The sequence below is a fragment of the Caenorhabditis briggsae genome, assembly GCF_000004555.2.
Source record: "Caenorhabditis briggsae complete genome, chrIII, whole genome shotgun sequence".
NCBI lineage: Eukaryota > Metazoa > Nematoda > Chromadorea > Rhabditida > Rhabditidae > Caenorhabditis > Caenorhabditis briggsae.
This window is the reverse complement of record NC_013490.2, coordinates 14,548,549-14,571,357: the sequence shown is the minus strand read 5'-3', so window position 1 is coordinate 14,571,357 and position 22,809 is coordinate 14,548,549. Positions and strand designations below refer to the sequence as shown.

At 35.5% G+C, this 22,809-nt stretch overlaps 6 protein-coding genes across 6 annotated transcripts; 4 read left to right on the top strand and 2 right to left on the bottom strand.

Annotated features, from left to right (window-relative positions):
• Positions 1-942: 942 nt before the first annotated feature.
• On the top strand, positions 943-2,989 carry Cbr-pars-1 (the record flags this gene model as incomplete). Its single annotated transcript, XM_002643138.1, has 5 exons — positions 943-1,023; positions 1,073-1,663; positions 1,722-2,293; positions 2,392-2,598; positions 2,701-2,989. 5 exons carry the CDS (start codon positions 943-945, stop codon positions 2,987-2,989), a joined length of 1,740 nt encoding a protein of 579 aa, XP_002643184.1.
• Positions 2,990-3,372: 383 nt separating this feature from the next.
• CBG24152 lies at positions 3,373-5,015 on the top strand (the record flags this gene model as incomplete). Its single annotated transcript, XM_002643137.1, has 6 exons — positions 3,373-3,413; positions 3,470-3,724; positions 3,845-4,082; positions 4,450-4,572; positions 4,719-4,808; positions 4,962-5,015. 6 exons carry the CDS (start codon positions 3,373-3,375, stop codon positions 5,013-5,015), a joined length of 801 nt encoding a protein of 266 aa, XP_002643183.1.
• Positions 5,016-5,404: 389 nt separating this feature from the next.
• Positions 5,405-7,411, top strand: Cbr-osm-10 (the record flags this gene model as incomplete). The annotated part of the gene is made up of 6 exons (XM_002643136.1): positions 5,405-5,446; positions 5,721-6,084; positions 6,235-6,305; positions 6,572-6,718; positions 6,793-7,203; positions 7,250-7,411. 6 exons carry the CDS (start codon positions 5,405-5,407, stop codon positions 7,409-7,411), a joined length of 1,197 nt encoding a protein of 398 aa, XP_002643182.1.
• Positions 7,412-7,662: 251 nt separating this feature from the next.
• Positions 7,663-9,273, bottom strand: CBG24150 (the record flags this gene model as incomplete). Its single annotated transcript, XM_002643135.1, has 4 exons — positions 7,663-7,775; positions 8,349-8,522; positions 8,722-8,931; positions 9,126-9,273. 4 exons carry the CDS (start codon positions 9,271-9,273, stop codon positions 7,663-7,665), a joined length of 645 nt encoding a protein of 214 aa, XP_002643181.1.
• A 2,638-nt stretch (positions 9,274-11,911) lies between these two features.
• CBG24149 lies at positions 11,912-12,466 on the bottom strand (the record flags this gene model as incomplete). Its single annotated transcript, XM_002643134.1, has 3 exons — positions 11,912-12,019; positions 12,063-12,171; positions 12,333-12,466. The coding sequence occupies 3 exons, from the start codon at positions 12,464-12,466 to the stop codon at positions 11,912-11,914; spliced, it is 351 nt and encodes a 116-aa protein (XP_002643180.1).
• A 1,123-nt stretch (positions 12,467-13,589) lies between these two features.
• Positions 13,590-14,265, top strand: CBG24148 (the record flags this gene model as incomplete). Its single annotated transcript, XM_045244702.1, has 4 exons — positions 13,590-13,651; positions 13,854-13,968; positions 14,069-14,163; positions 14,211-14,265. The coding sequence occupies 4 exons, from the start codon at positions 13,590-13,592 to the stop codon at positions 14,263-14,265; spliced, it is 327 nt and encodes a 108-aa protein (XP_045091260.1).
• Between the last annotated feature and the right edge of the window lie 8,544 nt (positions 14,266-22,809).

Below are 22,809 nucleotides of genomic sequence, written 5' to 3'. Positions count from 1 at the left end.
TTTCAGACAAAATGGTCAAAGTGGATATTTTGACCCCAAATTTTGTGAATATGCTCTCTATAATTTTCTCCGATTTTCTCCGAAATTTCAGCGAGATTGGTTCATTTTCCGCGGGTTTGCGAAATTTTCTCCATTTCTCCGAATTTTTCTACATTTTGGTGAATAACCCCATAAAGAAAACCTTATACTCGCATTTCAAAGATTCCCTACGAGACCTAGCTAGCAAAAGACATGCGCCTTGAAAATAGATTACGGTACTTCATGTTTTTTTCATAAAATTTTCAACTAATTTCATAGTTTTTGCTATTTATAGAGTAGTTGAGAAGTCCTGAATTTGAAATTCTTGCAGTTTTTTCTTTTATTTTTTCTTTTACTAAGTTTCTAATTACCGGTTCAGGCTCTAATTTTTTCTCACGAACTTTTAAATGGGAGACACTTACCTCAGGTGTGTTTTGCGGTGACAGTTGTTACCGTGTTTTCCGATATTCCTGTTTTGCTTGCGATTCGGAAGTTCGAAGCTGACTTCCTCTCCTCTCCATTTACTTTCTCTCTCTCTCTCTCTGTTCTCGTCAGCCTATTCACGGAATCGGGAGAAAAATGTTTCATTCAATCCGACCTCTTTCTGTTTGCTTTCTTTCTTCGATTTCATGTGACCGTTATGTATTTTCCTTGTTGCATTTTAGCCTTACATTGTTCAAAATTTTATCTAAAAAATGTCATGAAGTCTTATTTTTTCTACTCCGTTCTCCCTTTCCCTCTAACCGGGTGTAATATTTCGTAACCATGCATTCCTCTATATTGTCGCTCTTTTTTTCCTTTTTTTTAGTTTTCACTCACTGTTCGCTGACTTTAACCGGTTCGCTTAACTGTTCTCAAAGAAACCCTGTATTTCTTTGAAATTTATTTTTTAGCTTGGGCAATTCAAAAAAAAACGTCACCATCATGTCGGACGCAATTGTGAAACAGATCGAAGAGCAAGGAAACGAAGTTCGTCGTCTAAAAGGCGACAAAAGCTCTACCGAGGTCTGTGAAATTGAACTCACAATTTTACTGAAAACCCAAAAAATTCCAGGATGCCAAAAACGAGGCAATTCAGAAGCTTCTTGCGCTGAAACTGGCCTACAAAGAGGCCACTGGTCAGGACTACGCCGCTCCAAACGCCCGCCAGTCGAAACCAAAGAAAGAAGAAAAACCAAAGGAGAAGAAACAACAACAGGAGAAGAAGCCAGATGGAAAAAAACAAACTCTTCTGGGAGTTGGAACGAAGAAAGATGAGAACTATTCGGAATGGTATTCCGAAGTGATCACCAAAGCCGAAATGATTGAATACTATGATGTATCTGGTTGTTATGTCCTTCGTCCATGGTCATTTGCTGTTTGGGAAGCTATCCAAGCATGGTTTGACTCGGGAATCAAAAAACTTGGAGTCAAGAACTGTTACTTCCCAATGTTTGTGTCTAATGCTGCTCTTGAGAGAGAAAAGACTCATATTGCTGATTTCGCACCAGAAGTCGCCTGGGTTACAAGAGCCGGACAGTCTGAGATGGCTGAACCAATTGCTATTCGTCCAACTTCTGAGACAGTCATGTATCCATCGTACAAGAAATGGGTACAATCTCATCGCGATTTGCCAATCAAGTTGAATCAATGGTGTAATGTTGTGGTTAGTGAAAAATTTAGGCAGTTGTGAAAAAAAACTTGAATTTTAATTTTCTGTTTAGCGCTGGGAGTTCAAACACCCAACTCCATTCCTCCGTACTCGTGAATTCCTCTGGCAAGAAGGTCACACCGCCTTTGCCAATCCATCTGACGCCGAAAAGGAGGTGTTCCAGATTCTGGATCTCTACGCGGGAGTCTACAATGATCTTCTGGCTATTCCAGTTGTCAAGGGAAGAAAATCCGAGAAGGAAAAGTTTGCTGGAGGAGACTTCACCACCACTGTCGAGGCTTACGTCGCATGCAACGGACGTGGAATTCAAGGGGCAACATCACATCATTTGGGTCAAAACTTCTCAAAAATGTTCGATATCTCTTATGAAGATCCAGCGAAGGAAGGAGAGAGGGCGTTTGCTTGGCAGAATTCATGGGGATTGTCTACTAGAACCATTGGAGCAATGGTTATGATTCATGGAGATGACAAGGGATTAATCCTTCCACCACGTGTTGCTGCTGTTCAAGTTATTGTGGTTCCAGTCGGATTCAAGACTGAGAACAAAGAGTGGTTGTTCGATGCTGTTGATAAGGTCACCAAGGATTTAGTAGCTGGAGGAATTAAGGCTGAGCATGATTTGAGGTGAAAATTGAGATTTTTAGTAGGAAAAATAGGCTTTTAGTGACAAAATGGCTCAAAAAATTCAAATCAGACGAGAATTAAATTATTCTGATTTCCAGGGAAAACTATAACGCTGGCTGGAAATTCAACCATTGGGAGTTGAAGGGAGTTCCAATCCGGTTCGAAGTTGGACCAAACGATTTGGCAAAGAACCAGGTCACCGCTGTGATTCGTCACAATGGAGAGAAGAGACAGATGTCGTTGGATGGGTTGAGTGAGGCTGTGAAAACTCTTTTGGATGAGATCCATGATGCTATGTACCAAAAGTAAGTTGAGCGAGTTAGAGGCTGTCTGGCAATGATGACTTCTCGAATATGTACTTCTTGCCAGTTTTCTAATTTCGTCTCTAATCCATTCGTTTCTTCCAGAGTTCTCGCCCAACGCGACTCTCATCTCAAGACTACTACGTGTATGGAAGAATTCAAGAAGCTTCTCGACGACAAATGCATCATCCTTTCCCCATTCTGTGGTCTTCCAGAGTGCGAAGAAGAAATCAAGAAGGCGTCGACAAGAGAAGACGGAGAAGGTGCCCAAATGGGAGCTAAGACTCTTTGTATTCCATTGGAACAGCCAAAACAAGAACTTCCATCCAAGTGCATCTTCCCATCGTGCTGCCATGCAGCCAAGGCGTTCGCTCTTTTCGGAAGAAGTTATTAAATTGTGTCAGACTAGTGAATTCGGAGAATCCAAAAATGATCGTATTTTCCACTGTTTCTCCCTATTTTTCCATTTGAAATAAGCATAGTATTTATTCTGTTTTGTTATTTATTCCTTCTTTTTTTTTTCTGGTGTTGGTTTCTATTTCCTCATATTTTCCCCAGATATCCTACTGTTTCGAGCATTGCTCTTTTTTTCGCTTCATTCTTGGTAATAAAATAATAAGAAAAATTCTATTTTCCACGTGACACTCTAGAAAAATTACGTAGATTTCACGAATTTTTACGTGACCCATGCCACGCTCGGTGCCACTTGAGAATGGAGCCTCGCGGAACTATTTGGCTGAGGAGCCGACTCGTGTTGGCTGGGAATAACCAAGCGATATGACGTCATCAACGTCAAGTGATTCTTCGGGTGATGAGAGGTAAATTTAAAACAAACCGCTTTTTTACTAAATTGATTATCCCCAACATGTTGCAGAAAACTCCCATCCGCATATCGCCTGAGCAACACTACTTCGAAGGCTTCAAGAAGACGTCGTCGCCATTCTTCTACTTCTTCGTCTCACACTTCTGATGCTTACGATTCTGATGTAAACCAGAAGAATCGGGAAAGAAGCAGACGACGTGGAGGAAAACATGATGCTAGGGAGAGAAATGAAGCGAAGGGGCGGAGCCAGAAAAGGAGAAAAAAGAGAGATCGACCAATGTGGAGAGAGGAGGGAGAGATTTCAAAGTAGGGAAAATTTTTGAGAATTCTTGAGTTTCTAACTTAGATACTCAGATATTCAAAGAGAAATCTTAAAAATATGGTGTTTTAAAATTATTTAACGACCAGCAAATCAAAAATTTTCAGTGAATCCGAACCAGAGCACTCATCCTCCAGTAGCTCAAATAGCAATTGGAGCAACAACCATTGTCGTCAAAATAGAAGAAGATCAAGAAGTAGAGAAAGAGATTACGGAGTAGATAGATTCAGAAGTCAAGACTATCAGAATTCAGGTGGTCGACGAGTCGAAAGATCCAGAAGACGGCGATCACCACGAGAGACATTCAAATGTAACGAGTGTGGATGTACGCTTTTTTCAATTAAGGTATAACTATAACGTATAAGAGCATTTTTGCCGAATTTTTGAAAAAAGTGTGCTCTGATAGCTTTGACTCTGTAATAGAAAGTGCCTCCAAACTGTTAACTTTGTCCGAATTTATCTTCGTTTTATCTTTTCGGTCAGAATCAGCTATAAAATCAAATTTCGCTAAATGTTGAAAGTTGCCATTAGGTTTTTCTTGGAGGAAAATTGAATTACCGAATGAAAGGACTCACAATCTCATTTTAGCTTTACCTGACATTGCCTGGCACCAGAACGTTCTAAAAACTTTCTATGAAAAAGAGTTTTTACTGAAAAAAAAACCCAAAAATGAATACAAAGGGACGAAAGTCGTGAAAAATCAAAATTTCAGGCCCTAATCCATCATCAAATGAACGATCACAATCTTGATGCGCAGTGTCATTTGTGCCAGAAGAAATTCGAAACGAAGAATTCGTTCAGAGAGCATTATGAATCGAAGCACACTCAGGAAGTGGTATGAATGCTGAAAGTTTGAATAATCGAAAAAAATAATCTGAAAAATTGTGATCCTCTTGAAGAGTCGTTATTTTTCGCTGGTTTTGAAAACTGAAAAAATTCGAATTTGGTAAATTTCCTCTAAAAATTCAAATACTTTCTCAGGTGAAATGTGTCTTCTGTAAAAGCACATTTGATAAGCCACTAGAGATGAAAGATGACAAGTGGACCGAATTCTTCGCGCATCTTTATGGGGTTTGTTTTAGAAAAAATTTTGTCGTCTATTAATTTTCGGAAAACCTGAAATCGAGAAATTCTACAATTGTATAGTTCACGAACTCAACAGTTGTTTGATATTTAAATAATAGATTTGCATTTCGAAATTTTTCTTTCACAATTTTTTTTCAGGAAATCCTCTACTCCCGTCTTGCCGAACATGAGGAACGACGAGTTGGCAAATGAATCTTTTTAATGGTTCAATTTTTGAACGATGTTAATCCCCAGTTTTATCTTATTCGATTAGTGCCACAAATCAGCCCGAAATAGATTATTTTCAAGTGTTTTTTTCTCAACAACGACAAACAGAAAATTGTACTTCGATTCCACCTTTTGCAAAATGCTCGTATGTCCAGAAATTTTCCGAAAATGTGAGCAACTCAGAATAAGAAAACTCAATTAATCACCCATGGTGACAGGTGTGCACTTGTGCTCCGGACTGATTTCATTAATTTTTGGGGATTGGAAAAAGGGGCGGAGCATCGAAGAATAGTATAAAAGAGGGACAGAAGGGACCAGGGTCGAGAATATTCTAAAAATTTTTCTCACGAGGTTCTGGTTTTTTGTTCTGAAAAATGTCGTCCAAAGCTGTTCCGCCGGCTCCTGCTGCTCTCAAGGTGAGGCATACAAAAGATTAGATTCATAATTCAGAAGAATCTGCAATTTGAAAATTCGTGAATTCTAAATTTCCTATAGAGGGGCATGACAACAAGTTTTTGAGATTTGAAATTCAGAATTTTACGATTCGAATCTGAGCTCAATTGATGAATTCTAATATGTTAGAATTTCCCTGAAACTCTGAGACTTAGATTCCCGGAATCTGAAAAAGTCTAAAATTTGATTTTTGAAGAAATCGCATTTTTCACATTGTCTGATATTTCTTTTATTTAGAAAACGTCTCTACCAGAGGCAAATCATCCAAAAAAGACTGTAATTGAGACCGTCACCTCCAAAAAGAGTTCCCTCTTCTCTTGTCCGGATTCCAAATCTTCCGAGTCTAATGGAGTCTCCAACATGACGTCACATGCAAAAAACGAGATCATCACAACTTCAGTAACCACTCAGAAAACTTCTATCTCTTCACTTCCCCCTCGGAAATTGACTTCTCAGGCTTCTAAAGATCTGTCGCCTCCGAAAACTCGAAAATCTCCAAGCCCAAGTCGTGCTGGTTCTGGAGATTCTGCATCCAGAAAGGATTTGTCAAACGCGGAAAAAATGGCAAAGGATTTGGAAAGAGTCAAATTGGAGAAAACTGGTATTTTTGGAATGGGAAAGGATTTTGAAAAACAAAATTTTAGTTAGAAATTTGGAAAATGGTTCCCAGAATATTCCTGAGCTTCTGAATTTCCAATTGTCCATTTTTCTGTAGAATTTTGATTTTCCAATAAATTTCTAACATTTTCAGATTCCCGTGAATCTGTGACCCTCCCAACACCGAAAGAATATCCGGATTCTGATGATGAGAAGGACAAATCGGTAAGTTAACGTTTTCTATCATGTCTGACTTGCACAGATCTAAAACACGGGAACTACCGTAATCCTGATTCAAATTGAACCCCTTCTGACATCAGAAAAAAGTTGATTAAGCTCTGAAAACCCGGGTAGAGTACGTCTGGTCACAGAAAGTGATAGGATTAATAATTGATTTGATCAAAAAGTACTCGCGACCCATAATTAAATTTTGCGATTTTTCTAGATACGTTAAGAAGTTTTAAGAATTCGGAGAATCAGATTTCTTTAAGAACAAACGATCTCTTCGTTTTGGAACCACCACTGAATGGCAATCAGACAATTTGGAGAAGTTCTATAAGGAACAAGGAAAGTTTCCAACAGCTGATGCCGTCAAGAAATTCGGTCAAATGTTTTCAATGACCGAGTTGATAGCTGAGGTATGTGCCCTAGAAAACCGAACCTTGATCGATACTATTTTTAAATTTGGATTTTTTTAAACGTTGGTTTTCAGACCTGGCTTGAAGCTCGCCGCCAACAGACATACCAAAAATATGTGGAGAAGGGACTTCAAACCGACCCATCTGTCATTCAATTCTATTGTGAATCTTTGAAAATTGCTGAGGGTCTTCGTTTGGAAAATCCAAGTGTTCAAAACAAATCATTTTTCACTTTGGATGGAATCAATGCATTGGAACAGAAAAAAGAAGAAGAGGAAAAAATGATGCCTTTTATTTCCACTTCCTCGAATAAGGTTTTCGTGAGTGCTTCAAAAGAAGAAAAGTGTCAATTGGCGATTAAAAACGAAGGAAAAGTCAATGTGGTTTATCAGATTAGTATCATGAATGCAGCCAACTACGTCATGTCACCGATCTGTGCAATTTTGCAACCAAACGAGGAATTGACATTGAACATTACTAGAAAGGTGTGAAAAGTTAAATGTAGTTGAAAGAGTCAAAAAATATTTCTAGAAGGGTAAGCTTCTGGACGAAGAGTTCTTCCGAATCGACTACGGTATCGCTCCAGAAGGTATCATCGATGCTCGTGTCTCTGCGGACCGCGCAAACTTCACCGAGCGCGAAATTATCGAAGTCGTCGAAATTGATGAGAAGGAAATGAAACTTGCTCGCTGATCGTCTGGCCCTAAATGGTTTTAATTCAATCAGCTTATTTTGTTTTAAAATAATATTAAATTCCCTTCGTGCAATATTACTTCTGGCAAAATCAAACTACTTTTTTCCTTCCATAATATTAATTTAATCTGCAATCAACTTTCCTAAAAACTTCTCTGCAACTTTTAGAGCTAAAATCAAATAAATCATTTATGCATAATAGAAATGTACCCGGCACAAAATTTAATTTCACAGAAATCCAGATCAATGTTTTAAACGACAAACCAGTCGTTTCGTCTTTGAAAATGATCGATTGATGGAAGAGGGAATGGGAAGAAGGAGATAGGTGTTGAAGAAGAGGATGTCGACGATTCGAAGGGATCATCTGAAAAAGTCGTTGTCAACGGATTTGAGTAAAAATTTTTTTTCGTTTCAGTTTTTGTCGCCATGGAAACTCTAATCAACAGAGAGTACGGAGATTGTCCTAAATCACGCACAGAGCTAATCTAATTTCGATTAGTCACGAGACCAAATCAGACTTTTTGCAATGAAAAGGAAGTTTATGGAATGATTAGATTTTTTTTCTCTCAAATCAATACCTGAAATCTCAGCAACGGAGAAGTCAGAAAACACAATAGCGGAAGGGGTCTATATCATTGAAAAATCAGTGCTGATATTGTAAAACTAGGCAAATCCTATATTCCATAAAGCCTGTAATAGAAGAGCCCTCTAACATTTATCTTTCAGCCGATTTTTTTTCGGTTTCTGTTGGAGATATTAAAAAGTTGTCAACGGATAAGTTGTTCAGCAAAATACCAGAAGAATTTTTGTCAGTTATTGTTGATATCTTGCATAGGAGCTCATAAGCAGATTTACAGATTTTTCTTGGGATTCCTGGGGATTTCGCGATCTGATTACGTATAATATTTGCCGTTTTCAAAGACCATCAAAAACTAACGTTTTTCTTCGTCCAGTTTTCCATCAAACTTCTTCAATACTTTCTTGCTCATTACTACTATATCTTTGAATTCCTGGGATTCCTTCGTTCCAGAATTTTTGCTAAAACTATCAGCCACGGGATCCGGATCTTTTTGTGGGAACAAGGATCGAATAGCTCGAACATCATCGTCACCTGGAAAATATGTTCTAAATTTTTCACGATTTTATGAATGCGCAGAATACAGCACATGACCACCGATTTATGTGAAAAATTAGTTTAACTGAAAGTGAATAATCCAAAAAAAAGCATGTGACCAGAAAATTGTGTATTAGACAAGACAAATTAATCTTGGTTAAATCACTCCAATTCGAGTTTAAACTTAATTAATTACCCAAAGTGAATGCAGGATCATATGGCCTCTTGGCAGCGAACATTGCCGCCCTCGTGTCCACTGAATGCTCCAATCCTAACAAATGACCAATCTCGTGAACAGCTGTTTGGAACAAATTAACACCTTCTGGAGAATTCAAGCTCCACTGTTCTTCGGCATCGAAATGAAGACGCCCGTCACGAGGATAGAATGCGTGGGCTACTACGCCGTCTGGAAAAACGGAGTTGTAAAATGGAAACGAATTCTCATTTTCAAAGAAAAAACAAACGTTTTTGAAAAGTGGTATAGACATTAAAATGTTGAAAAACAAACGATAGCACAAACTAACAATGTAAAATACTTAAAATAAGATTTGCAACGAGTAAGTTTTCCTCAAAATCAGAATTAATTTCAAAAAAACATACCCTGCCCATCAAACGAAAAACCATCGGAGTGTTCTCCTTTTTCGAACGCAATATGAATATCAGGAGGGATTCTTGATATCACATCGGGTGGAATCTCTCGAAAATCCACTGATGAGACAGCTGACCATTCGTTGAATGCACGATGCATGGTGTTTCTGGAAACTGTTTACTGGAAAAATTGAAATTTAGAAGTTTCAGAATACCTGACTATAAAAACATCGGCGTCCATAAGATTCTGTGTTTGAAGTTGCCAAGTTAAGCTGTGTTTCTTCCATCGTTTTGCTCGAATAACTGGAAGCAAAAAATGCACAATTTCAGAGAATTACAACTCCAGAATGTCACAGTATTGCCTTATTTTTATTTTTAGATTATCAGACTTCATGTTAATTTAAAAAACCCTGGTTAGGAATTCGAAATTCTGAGAACCCTAACATACCGTATCTTTTCCCTCTAACTCCCTGGGGTTTGATAAAATCGCTCTCCTCCAACAGAAAATCACAGATAACAATTACAAAACTAGTCGATATTAATAGAAATATTAGACGCATAGATTCAAGAACAGTTTAAGATTAAATGCTTGAAATTATGAATATAAACCAAGAAAGGGAGAGAAAAGAAAGGAAGAACTGTACATAAATCGGAAAAGAAACAGAAGCAGCTGATGATAGATAGAGTGAAAAGAAATAGAGACGCAATGGAAAAGAGAAAACTAGTGTGAAAAAAAGAAAGATGTTGGCATTGGCAGAATGATGAACCGCCTTTTCTAGACAAAGGTCAAGAATCGAAAGTATGAAATTTGTTCGCACTTTTAATCATGAAAAACTTGCCTTTTTGAAGAGAAAAGTGTTCTTGAAGAAGTCTATCAAATAGTGTCATGTTGGGGGAACAACTTGTGTTCTGCCATTTTAAAAGAGAAAAATGGCATATTTATTTATTCGGCTTTCACTTTTCTGTGTGAGGTGTCAATATCTAGAGACAATACATCTGGATAAACAGATATCCTTCTGAGACCAGCTGTAAGCCCGCCAGCTAGTAAATTTACCCGAAGACACACAGAAGCCTTGGACCTAGAAGGTTTCAGGTTATAATGTTTAGATACCACTAAACTGTGTCCCGTTGAAGCCAATCACACAGATTTGGCATTAATCGGACAAAAAGAACCCTTTTTTAAAGTTTGTTTGTAATTTTTCAACCTTCAATTTTTCAAGTTTTTCAGACTTCGTTAAGAATTTAGTCTCCATGTAACCCTTCTTCGAATCTGACAACTTTTCACAACATGTTTTGAAACATCAGAAATCGTGTACATAAAGTTTCATTTTATTTTCAAACATATGATTCACAACGTTTTGGATCAGTGAACACCAACAACACGGAGTGCAAAATTTTTGGAAGAAAACAATACTTTATTTTAAAAAAACAACACACTGCAAATTGAATATTGAGTACCCAATAAATGACAATAATTTGGCTCAATTAATTACTTTTGATATTTTACCTTTTTTATTCGTTCATTTATAGTTTTCAGAAACTGTTAATCCTAAATATCACGAAGAAATACTGAAAATGTAGAGATAAGAAAAAATGCCTTGTTAATTTCCGTATTAATCTTTTTTGATTTCCAAGAACCTTTTTTATACTGAGAATTTAAACCGTTCCAGCAGAAATACCAAATTTAAAAACTCAAAACCTTAATTCTTCCCATCTGAACAAAAAACTGCCAGCTGACACCCATCGCTTCTTCTCATAATTTCTCACCATTTCCTCCTCTCTGTCTTCCAAAAAAATCGAGTTACGCAATGCGACAGTCGGAAGATGAATGGAGATTAGCCTCCTAGTCGTTCATTTCTCTATCAACCTATTCCTTCTGCGTCTCTCGTTTCTCCATACTCTCTCCTCCCAGAGGAAGAGAACATAAAAAACTTTCGCTAACTTATTACAGCTTTTCATGACTTCTTTTTCTTTTGGGGTGAGTGCGTTATTTGGATAAACGCAGACAAGGAAAAGAACAAAGTGTGGACTGAAAATCAGACTGTATCGTTTGAGTTTATTGGGTTTTCTGATGGTCATGATCAAGGACATTAGGAGATGAAAAAATGAAATAAACATAGCAAAAAAGTAATTAAAAGATAGAGGAACGGATCACCAGTTGCGATGATGATGAGAATGAGAGTTAGGTAGAAATCGAACTGAACGTTGGGGACTACAAGCCAGAGATTTAGAGGACGTCTATTTTTTTTTTGATATGTGAAGGCTTCTGACATTTTGACTGTTTCAAGAGAATAATTTTGATATGTATCCTCGTTTTTCATCATATTTAAATTTTCGTGTCTTGTTTCATGATCTCTACTGTAAGCCGGTTTAGCGAGAAATTGTATAAACCTCAATACTCAAAATTTAATGATGGTCACAACCCCTCCTAAATATAATCGAAAAAGTTGAAGCATATCAATAAGTGATAACCAACAGTTCGTATATCCGAATTATAAAAATTTTACTTTCTCACATTCGAAGTTCGAGTTCTGCGGAACCTTTTAGTCTTTGAATTTCCAAAAGCCTCTAAAATTAAACACTTACAAATTTTCTGATTTAGCAAATTTATTTCACAGCTTTAACTCAAGCAATTATTATTCACTTCCTTCTTTTTTCGATTCAATTGGCAAGTTTTTATTGAAATCGAAATCCAAACCGTTTTTCTCGAACGATCTGAAATTTTTTCATATCGGAATTTGAGAAGCATTGTTTCGCCGAAAAAACAAGGGTGTTTGAAATTCCTAAGTCATTAAAAGTTAAGTCACATACTTTTCCGTAATTGGTACAATTGCCACTTCATGGTAGAAAGATTCCTGGATGCCTGTACAATTATGAGAAAAATCAACGAATATCTCAAAGTAATACTGAAAAATCAAGTTTTGAAAAGTTATAGATTTATCCACTCACATCCCAAAGCCCATCGTCCTTCTGAGTTCCATTAATATGATATGACTCTTGATATGACTCAGTGCCGGGCTCCACACACTTTGTGCTATGGTTCATGTAGTCGTTATCCCTTAAAAATCCTTAATTTTGGAGAAATTTGGAGAACCCGCGCCCGCCGGGCCGAGCCGGGCCGGGCCCTGATTTTGCAAGTATGCTTTTAATATTTCAGGTTGTCTACAGTGTCATTTCTTTTTTGCTGGTTTTGCATTATCCAGAATTCTCGAAACTCACAAATAATCCGATTCCAACAGTTCAACCGTATAACACCATTTCTTTTTTGAATCGCAGGATATAGATCCAGAAACGTCGAATTCTGTAGCCAAAGCTACAGTAAGAATAACAAAAGAAACGATGAAAACTTTCATTTAGAAAGGAAACTGATAAAATTTTGAAAAATGACGATACTTTTATATCTCAATTTTTCCGTTTTAGAAAAAAAAAATTAAAATCTGAATCATCATAAGAAAACATAAAAAATGAATCAGAATATTTTTTTAACCACAAAATGTACGAAATCAACATCAGTTTTGAATACGAATCGCTATAATCAAAAATATGTTTTAAATCTCGGAAAAGGAAAATTTTTAGAAAAAAAAATCTGAAATTTCGAAAAAGGTTTTATGAATTCAATCTCGATATTCCAGAACTTAAAATTTCGCATTTCTAATATTTGTAATTCCCAGAAATATGAGAAAAACACTTTTCTATGTTGCGTAATTTGTATTTAAACTCTTTTGTTGATATTTTGGAGTCTGAAAACTGAAATTCGAGTTTTGAACTTCTGATATTATGAAAATAAAGGTACTGAATTGCGAGATTTTCTCACTATCAGCTCGAATATTGTCTGAGTCTTGGAATTAGAACAATGTCATTCTTTAGAATGTTCTTCTGATCCATTTCCTGTAAATTTATTTTTTTGAAATTTGTTTTGACACCAATTTCCGAAACATCAAAGGAAAGGTAAATATCTATTACCTCAAAAAAACCAGTTTTCCAAAGACCTCTTGTTATTTTGTTATTTTTCATGCATTTTTAAAACACCAGAAATTAATTATTGGTCAATCATCTGTAAGAAATGATGTCATCAGTTTGAAAAAATCCGGAAATTATCCGAAAATTTCAGATTAACTGAAAATGGTACAAATACTGATATGGTTCCGTAGGTTAAATACTCCTCAGAGAAAACAAGTGGATTCGGAAGGTTGGCATGATTACACGTCTCGAAAAAAGAAAAAGTGAACAGATCAAAATCAAGGTCACTGAAAGTTTTTCGAGTTCCCGCCCACTTTTTCCAAAGAAACAACACTAACAAGTAGATAGGAAATCATCCACTATATAAAACCTCAATAAACTATTAAATAGCATATTTCCCCTTCCCTGGAAATTACAGACATTTTCTAATTTTTTTTCCCAAAAAATGAAATTCTTAATCTGCCTTCTCTCTGTCTTGGCTATCGCCTCCGCCACAATTTCACGTTTGATGGACTCATGAAATGTGAATCCAAAGGAATCTGGTGCTTCACAATTCGGGCAATGGAATATGATCTGATGTAAGCGTTCAAATTTGAACAAGTTATGTCAGTCAGAAAATGTAGAATCGCCAAAAGTTTGAAACTGTGGGTATTAGAAGGCCTCTGAAAATTCATTCGGATGATCATTTCAAAAGATGAAGTATCAAAGGTTTAAAAGAAGCTTTGAAGTTTGAAATTCGAAGATTTTAACTTTTTAGGGATCTAAAATTCATTTTTCTAGTTCCAACGACGAAATTGCCAAATACAAAAAGTGTAATGGTCCAAATATGCTTTTGGACAAAATGCCAACCGAATACAAGATGTCTGGATCTCAAGACAATGACGGTCTTCTTGATGTGAGTTGATTTTTTTTTTCTGTATTTCATAGATTTAAAAACTTTCCTTTCTATATTGGAAAAAAAAATTCGACCTTTCTAGCAATTCAAAGTCTTGCAGAACTATTTCGAAGTTGGATTCGAAGTGACCCACAATTGCACAGGAACGGAACAATACATCTACACAGATTACGTAGAGGTGCCAGTCAAAGAGGGGTTAGTGTTATTGATTTCTAGTACCCTATTCATCTATTCATTTTCAGAGTCTTCTCAATGTCCAAGAACTTTGACTTGAACGCCAACGATGTTATGCCATAAATAAAAATGTTGTGTTTTATGTAATATGAAAATCTTGTAAATAAATCTCAACTTTTAAAATTTTTTATGGGTAGCTGGTTTAATTTAAAGATATGAATTGCAAGAAAAATGACTTGAATACATCCTAGATTACTTCTACTGAAAATTAAAATGCAATTAATTACGATTCGAATACAATCGGCATATATTTTGGAAGCTGTCTTCTACAAAAAAAAGGCGGTCAATTTGTCATGACCGTAGAACCGAATAGGCTTAGGGAAGTAATGAGAGGCCCGGCCCGGTAGGCCCGGTATCAAAAAATTCTGTATTTTTCAGCCAAATTTTGAGCTCTTAATATAATTTTTTCCATTTTTTTGTTGTTTTGGATTGTTTGTCTTTTTAATCAAAAAATGTCGAAAAAACTCGAAAAATATCACATAAGGGTCCCACCATAAGTCTTTTTTGCAAAGTTCCATACTTGTGAAATGACGGGCCGGGCCGAGGCCTTGGAAATCGGGAAAAGCCAGGCCCGACCCGGCCCGTTACAAGGTTCTCTGAATTTTAATATTTTCGGCCTGATAAGCACAAACTTGATTTCCTTTCCATGAACCAAAATTTTAAGAACCCCTTTTTCCCACGGTAACTTTCAACCTATTCTTTCTAGAATTGTTTTTCTGAAAATCCGATTCCGGTTTTTATTAGATTTTGGAATAATTGAATAATAAAATAGATTTTAATCTTTTATTGTTAAAAAATAATATTGCGATTCTTCCGAAAAAAAAAAGATGAAATCTGCTGATTCAACGCTTTTTCTTGCATAATAATTTCCGACGAATTCTGTATTCACTGAAAGATTTCAAAACAATAAGGGACCAACTATTTTCTGCAAGTTTGAAAATTTCAAACAGTTTAACTTTTGAATATCGAAGCTTTGGAATACTGAAAACATGCTGTACATGTACTGTTTTTGAGCTAAAAATTCTGAAATTCTCAAAATTGTAAGATGTCTTAAAGTATGAGTTAAAATTTTGAGAGAACCCATCAACAAAGAAGAGTCTAGTAGGTACTGAAAAAAGGAAGAAAGGGAAATGAGAATCCCCGTGGGACCCATCAATCGAATCGAACATTTTCCGACAAAAAAGAGACCTCTTTTTTTATTTTTTAGCTAACCACCCCATTACTCTGTTGAAACATTGTCAAGAATTTTTTCCATGCCAATTCAAGATACTAATGTCTCATTTCCTTTTCTGAACATCTTTTTGTATTTTTTACTTTTTTTTCTCCTTTTCGGACAGTTGACATTCATTTTTTGTGTGTTTTGTTCGGAACTTGCTTACTTTTTATTTTTTTTTCTGTGTCAAAAAATTTTGAAGCGTTTCTAACGAATTCAACGGAAAAAAAAGACTAGAAAGAGTTGTCAGTTGAAACTCAGTTTCTTTTTTTCTCGCAGAAGATATGTTTTATGGACTTTTGGTCAGTTTTTAGAATCCAAAAGATCGATTAGAACAATATATAACATGATCGAATTCGTGAGAGCCAGTGGGTCCCAGAATTCTAGCGAACTGCTATTTAAACGAAGAAACTCACAAGTTATTATTAAAACAATACAGCATGTTAGTTGTAGACAACTCTCGGACTCTTATCAATGTGGAATTTTAGAATTAAGGATTATTTAAGTTTCATATATCCGCGGGACCACTGAAACCCAAAAAAAAAACTGAATTTCCTGGAGCTCAAAAATCACATTATCTGACCTATAAACACATTCGGTTTTCCGTTTTCTTTTTGTTGAGTGAAAACCAGAAAATATGAGCAGTTTTGAAAAAGAGTCCCTCTTTTTTGTTATCTCTAATTTTTTGGACATTGAGCCTTTTCTCTTCTTTTTTTTCTTTTTCAGCTTGATATGAAACAAGAAGTGATTGTTTTTGTCTTGTTTTTTTCAGCTTTGAAAACTCCGAAGATCTCCCCGAAATTCTAATTGTTACTGTGCTCCCTTTTTTGACACTATTCTAAAGTTAGGAACTAATTCTATTATCTAAAACAATTTCAAATTCTGTTTCAGGCCTGCCAAATTCAGAAAAATAATATAGTAGAGATAGGATAGGCGAAGAAAGAGACGCAATACTTTTATGAGAATGATGTTTTATTTGATTTTTATGATCAGCACGTGTTCGCTATATGTTTGCTTAGAGTTTTTGAAACCTAGTGTATTGGATATCCTTGAATCCTCTAGGAAAAAGTCCAGATGTTCAAACTCATACGAATTTTTAAAGTTTTAAGCTAGTATTAAAAAGGACAGATTATTTATTAGGATCCCTTTCACTTGTATGGTTTATGACAGACACCTGTGTCTCGGAAAAGACTTTTATTAGTTGCTTTTGATCTCCCGCAGAGTCACTGCAGGTTTACACTTGTAGATAAGACTGATTCTCTTCTGGGAAGGTCACCTCAAGTCGTAGCCCATGCTGATGGCTCGCCACCAACAGACTCAAATTCATTTGTTCCATTTTTAATGTCAATCTAAGCATCTGGGTCCAGTCTTCTATTCACCATTAGAACAAATATCATTTTACTAATAACATTCACCAAATTCGCGAAAATATCGATCCGTATGTAAGGATGTATGTCGCGTGTCATTACGCCCATTCAAAGTTAACCAATTGAGCTGAAACCTGGACAGGGGAATCAGAAATTTTTATTAGTTTAGGCCCGACCCTTTCTATTTTCGAAATTTTGATTTTTAAGTCTTCTGGAGACGTCCCATGGTTTCACCACAGTGAAGCTTGGTGGGCAGAGAGAAAAAGGTGAAGGAAATCCCACACACGTGTATGCCATTTCTCTCACCTTCCCTGTGATGACCGTGTGGTGTGGTGGTTACACAGGTCCTGGGCGATGGTGCGCATAATGGATGGGAGATGGAGGACGCGCCGATGAATTGGGTACAGGGAAAGGGCGCCGGTATGGGGCATATACGAGGCCCGCATCGCACACATATAAGACTCATCGCGACTCATTGTTCGTGATATGTGTCAAACGAACTTCTAGAGGATCGCATATGGATCGGGTCCTTTATGCGCATCATCTCCCACTCATTGTTAGTGATATGTGTCAAACGGACTTCTAGAGGATCGCATATGGATCGGGTCCTTTATGCGCATCATCGCCCAGGACCTGTGTAGCGCGCTATGCCTTTGCTCGAGCTATGCGGGTTCGAGTCCGATAGGTGCCAACGTTTTTTTTGGTTTTTTGTGAAGAGTTCAAAAATAAATATGAAAATGTCCGACTGTTTTTCAATTGGTTTGAATGAAACCTTAGCGAAGATTTTCACAGTTTCATTAGTTTCAAGTCGAACTGGAAAGTTCAGTCGAAGTTTGAATAGTTTTTTGTGTTATCAGCATATTTCGGATAACAATTTGGTAGATAAATCGGTAAATTTTGCACTTTCTTTCTTCAGACGCAAATTCCAATATCCCAAAATGAATAAACGGCGGCGGTTTGTAAAAGTGGCAAAAATGGTTAAGAGTTTGAATTCACCGATATTAAAAACTTTAAAAATTCAGAATTTTAGAGTTTTTGAATTTCCAAGATTTTGAGTCACCGAATTCAGACTTCTTGAGTTTCGAGATTTCTGGATTATCAGAAAAAATCAGAGACGCTGAAATATAGGAACTTCGGACTATAAGAACTTTCAAAATCTCAAATATAGGAACTCTCTAAAGTTGAAAACCAGCTAAGAACTAAAGCTTTCGAAATTAAAAGGTTTCAAACTGTGGGCGTTTGAATCCAAATCTCTGGCCTTACACTTCCTAAATTCACCAATTTCCCGCAGTTCATAAAATTAAACACTCAAAAATTCAAAACTCCAGAAGCTAAAGAATTTGAAAACTCGGAAACTTAAAAATTGGAAAAATATGAATTTTTGGTTCAAAATCGAAGAAGAACCTCCGAATTCGCATATTCCTGGATTTCCGTATTTCTGACTTTCTGAGTTTTCAAAATTTTGAGTTTCGAGATTTTCAATAAAATAGGAGAATAAAAATTCACAGTTTTAACTCCAGAATTAGACTCAGAATTTCAAAAATTAAAAAACCTTTTTTTTTTTTAGAGTTTCAGAGCTTTTTTCCGGAATTTCAGAATTTCAGAATTTCAAATTTTGAAATCCTGGAATATCAGAATTGCATAAATGAAATTTAGAATTGCAGTATGAAAGTTTCGAATTTTTCCAAACACTTAATTTCAGAACTCTTATCTTCCGAATTGCCAAATTTCAGATTTTTTGAATAACATTTTTTTTGAAAATAATTCGTTAAAAAATAAAAAAGGACCCTCTATTAGAAGTCTACTCTAAGAAAGATGTTGAAAAATAGAAGTCTAAGGGCTTCTTCTAAAGGAAATACGGTATATTGACAATTCTTATTCCTCATACACTGAATTTCGCAATTTCCAATTTTCAGGCCCTTTTATAAAATTACGGGTACTGTAACCGGAGGCCAGGAGGTTCAGCCCCGAAGGGCCGCAAACCGACTGGTAATGTTTTAGTTTCCTCAATACTTCTTCAACTATTCCTCGATATCTTCGAAAAATAACATTTCCATTCTTACGTTTCTCTCCATGTTTTTAATTCAGCAGACTAATCATGTCGATGGAATAATAGGAAATTCTAGAAAAACAAACGGATGCAGACAACATGCCATAAACTTTGTCTTCCGATACTCTGGCCACCATCCTCCATTTTTATGATCCAGAGAAGCGGATGGGTCGTTTTTTGGTTGATTACTGGGAGAACGCATTTCTTTTTTTTAATGAGATAGAATAATTGTTTTTCAGTTTAGGACCACAATAAGTACGAAGAATGAAAAATTTCTGGAAAAGTTTTTCCTGATTTCGAAAAAAGGGCTCCAGACAAGTAGCTTTGCAATTCATTGAATGAAGCAATTCCTTATATTATAAACATTATTCATATTTCTTTGTATCTTTTTGTATCTTCTATTATAGATTTTGTGATTTTTGTATCTTTTATCGGATCCCGGTGTCTGCGAGTGTCGAACTACAAGCTCTTTTTGAAATAAGAATATCCCTGATACAGCAGAATTTCGATCTGTTTTTTTTTCTGAAAAATAGTTGCTATACTTTTTTTGCAACTCTAAATTGTGATTTGAAAAGTTTTGAGAAGGGTATGAAAAAAGTTTGTAGGAACAACTTTTTTCATTCTCTTTCGATCTTCATTAGAACTATAATATTACGTCTCACAGTAAATACTTATTTTTGTATATTTCGGATTGGATTCCTAGAAAACACCAAAAAAGTGAGTACTCCGAAAAATAGGAATGCATTTTTCCTTTTATTTTTGATTCTCTTTACTATGTAATTGACTATTGGGTTTATCTGCGAGAGCTGAAAGCTTAAGCGACTAGTTTGAAGGAATAATAAGTAGTGCTATTCAGTCTCAGTTTTTGTTATTTCCTTCCAAATTTAAATCCCAGTTCAGCAGAAATTCGCAATAGTTCGTACCAATAATGTGAAAAAATCCCGAAATTTCTGGTCTTCATCTTCTTTTTCGCTTTTTAACATGTCGGTCACTCTTTTATCATTTTTGTGTTCTTTACTCTTAACTGCCCCGAAATTCGTTTCGTTGTATCTGTTCTAAAAAGATGGCAAACAAAACAATTTACGTAGCAGAAAGTACTCAAAATTCCCCCTTTTTTCTCTATCCTCTTTTAGATTTTTTTTTTCAAGTTCTCCCAAGTTTTGAAAGTATCGAAATCTGCACGTTTTCTATCTGGAACCTTTTTCCTACTACACTTTTTTAGAAAATAATTCAGGTTTTCAAGAATCTGAAACTCAGAATTTATTGATTTCCTATGTAGCAAGATTGCGATTTCTATTGAAACTTGTTACCATTTTTTTCTAATAAGGTCTATTCTGCTTAAACTCACATTCTCTGTGATTTCGCTCATGTTTGTGCTCATATTCTCATTTTTTCCATAATGAGCATAGGCATATCGTTTTCACAAATATCAAATTTCAAACGCTATTCGGAAACTTGAATCCGTTTTTTTTCCCAAGCCATAAACATTCGATGAAAAAACGTTTCTCAAACTCAAAACCACTTGACTCTGTGATGTAGAAGAAAGGTGTAATGCTCTTAAAGAGGAGAGATTCTTCTCAAAAAACTACAAAAACATAGAAAATCGGATTGGGTGAAGTCAAAGTCAAGGTTGATGTCATTTGCATTCTTTACCCTCTTATAAAGTTATTTTCATCTTTTCTGAGACAATGAATAAATTCTGGAATTCCGAAAAAACTTTTCTCCAATCTTGTCCTGCTTTTTCCTGTTTCACTTTCTCATAAAAATAACACACTTCCCTCATTTTTCGTTTTTTTTCCCTTTCTTTCTAATTTTTCGAATGATGATCGGTAATTGAATCGAAAGACAAAAGTTTTCTTATTTTCTCTGTCTCATTTGTTGCGAAAGGAATGGATAACAATGAGCAACAGAGTCTCCGACCAAAAGAAAAGAGACAATTCGATCATCTTGGAACCTTTCGGTTCTTTTCCCTTTTCTCTGCGTATACGTCCTTCTCTTTTTTAGTTTAGTCACTTTCATAGCAGAATCCCCATGATGTGACCCCTATATCTTTTTAAAAGAATAATAAACTCTCCAGAACCAGATCTCTTGATGTTTTTCTGAGTTTCTGAAATATTCCTAATTCAAGAAGTTCCAGACAAAATGTCACATTTTCTAATTTCTTTTCTGTTTTTGAGCAGATATGGAAAACCAAAAGTATTCTAGAAAAAAATAGCCCTGGGCTATATGTTAAGACTCGCTCGGAATTTTCCTTCGTTCGAAATGTTGCGAGTTTTAGAAAAAAAGACCTCATTAATAAAGATGTGAAAATTATCCTTCTCAATTTTCCACCCTCACATTTTTATAGTAATAATTGGAAAAAAAATAAGCGATGAAATTTTTTTTCGAAATGAAAGAGCTAAACAATGATGAGATAAAATTAAGAATGGAAAAATGGAAAATAGAGGTAATTGGAAAAATTGTGAATAATGGAGGTCACGATCCTGAGGGAAAGGGCGGAGTTTAGGTGTTTGAAAAAAAATCAAACAACCTGGCGAAATGTTGTAATCTTACCTTTCTTTTCTCAATGTTTAAAAAATTTCTAAATAGAAATCAGATTAGAAGTTGAACATTTCTCAGGATGTTTCTCAACGGTTGGGTTTTTATCAACTAGAAAAGTTTGTAGATTCTCTGATTTTTTTCTCCAATTTTCACATTTTCGATTACAAATTTCGGACAGCACTAATAACTGGTATCATCTATCCCTCATTCTTGTATTGTATGCGTCTTGCGTTAGTATATGTCACATCATTCATCATTTGAAAACCTTTTTCTGCCTCTCTCTCTCTCTCTCTCTCTCTCTCTCTCTCTCTCTTTCTCTTTCTCTCTTTCTTTACTTCCTATTTTCATCCGCCTCCTCTTCTATTTTTGGGACCCTTTTGAATGTCTGAAGAATCGTGGAAAAATAGCCTGGAGGGGTCTGTTTTAAAATCTGTGTAGATAGACAATCAGAAATCATTTATTTTCTTTCATCCTCCCACCCATCCTTCCCTTTTTCCTTCTTCTCCTTCGGGCTCTTTGAATTTCATTTTTCTCAGCCTGACTTTTATGTGAAATTCAATTAAATCAAGCGAGGGAAGAGGAAAAATAGAAAATAAATCTCCTTCTCATTTTAAGGAATGATATCTAGTCTGGAGAATTTAAATCTATCAAATTTCATGTATAATGTCATTTTTTGGGGAATTTGGGGGAAGCTTTTTTTAAAGAATGATCATTTAGTCTTACTAAACATTAAAATTTGTGCTTTTTTCAATTGAACTGTCAAAGAAACCAAAAACTTGAATTTCTGGTTACGAAATTCTGAAATTATGAAGGCTTAGTTTTTTTAGAACAATTTTAAAAATATTTTGATAACTGATGTTCTGCAACCTTAATTCATCATTGCAATCAAAAATGAGTCACAAAAAATGAGATTTAAATTTGGCTTTGCTGAACTTGATCCCTCTCTAGTACTTTTTTCACATGGGAATCAATTAAATTAGATTTTTCATAACATTTTTTGTCTGGAAAAAAACATACAAATGATTTGTCTCAAATATTTTTTAATTTTTTTGGTAGGATTGATTCCTTTAAAAACATTCCCAAAGCATTCAAACAATTTTAAAGAAATTCAAACGGTTTCCTGTTTATTAGACTCGGAGATTCGAACAAAAATCTGTGCTATTTATCTTCTCGCTTGTTTTTAGGAGATTATTTTTCGGTTTTTATAAGCATGTAAGCAAATAAATGTAATAGTTTTCATAAGCTAAGATTCCAAATCTTTCATGATGATTTTTATAGTTAAATTCTTCAAAAATGTTTATACTTTGTCTGTCATTTATCTTCTTTCTTCTGTGTTTTATTTGATCTTGAGATTTGGATCTCGAAAATAAGATCGTGGTCTTTTAAATAAGATTTTAATTTCAACATCAAGGTTTTCCAATACACAGCTCTTAAAA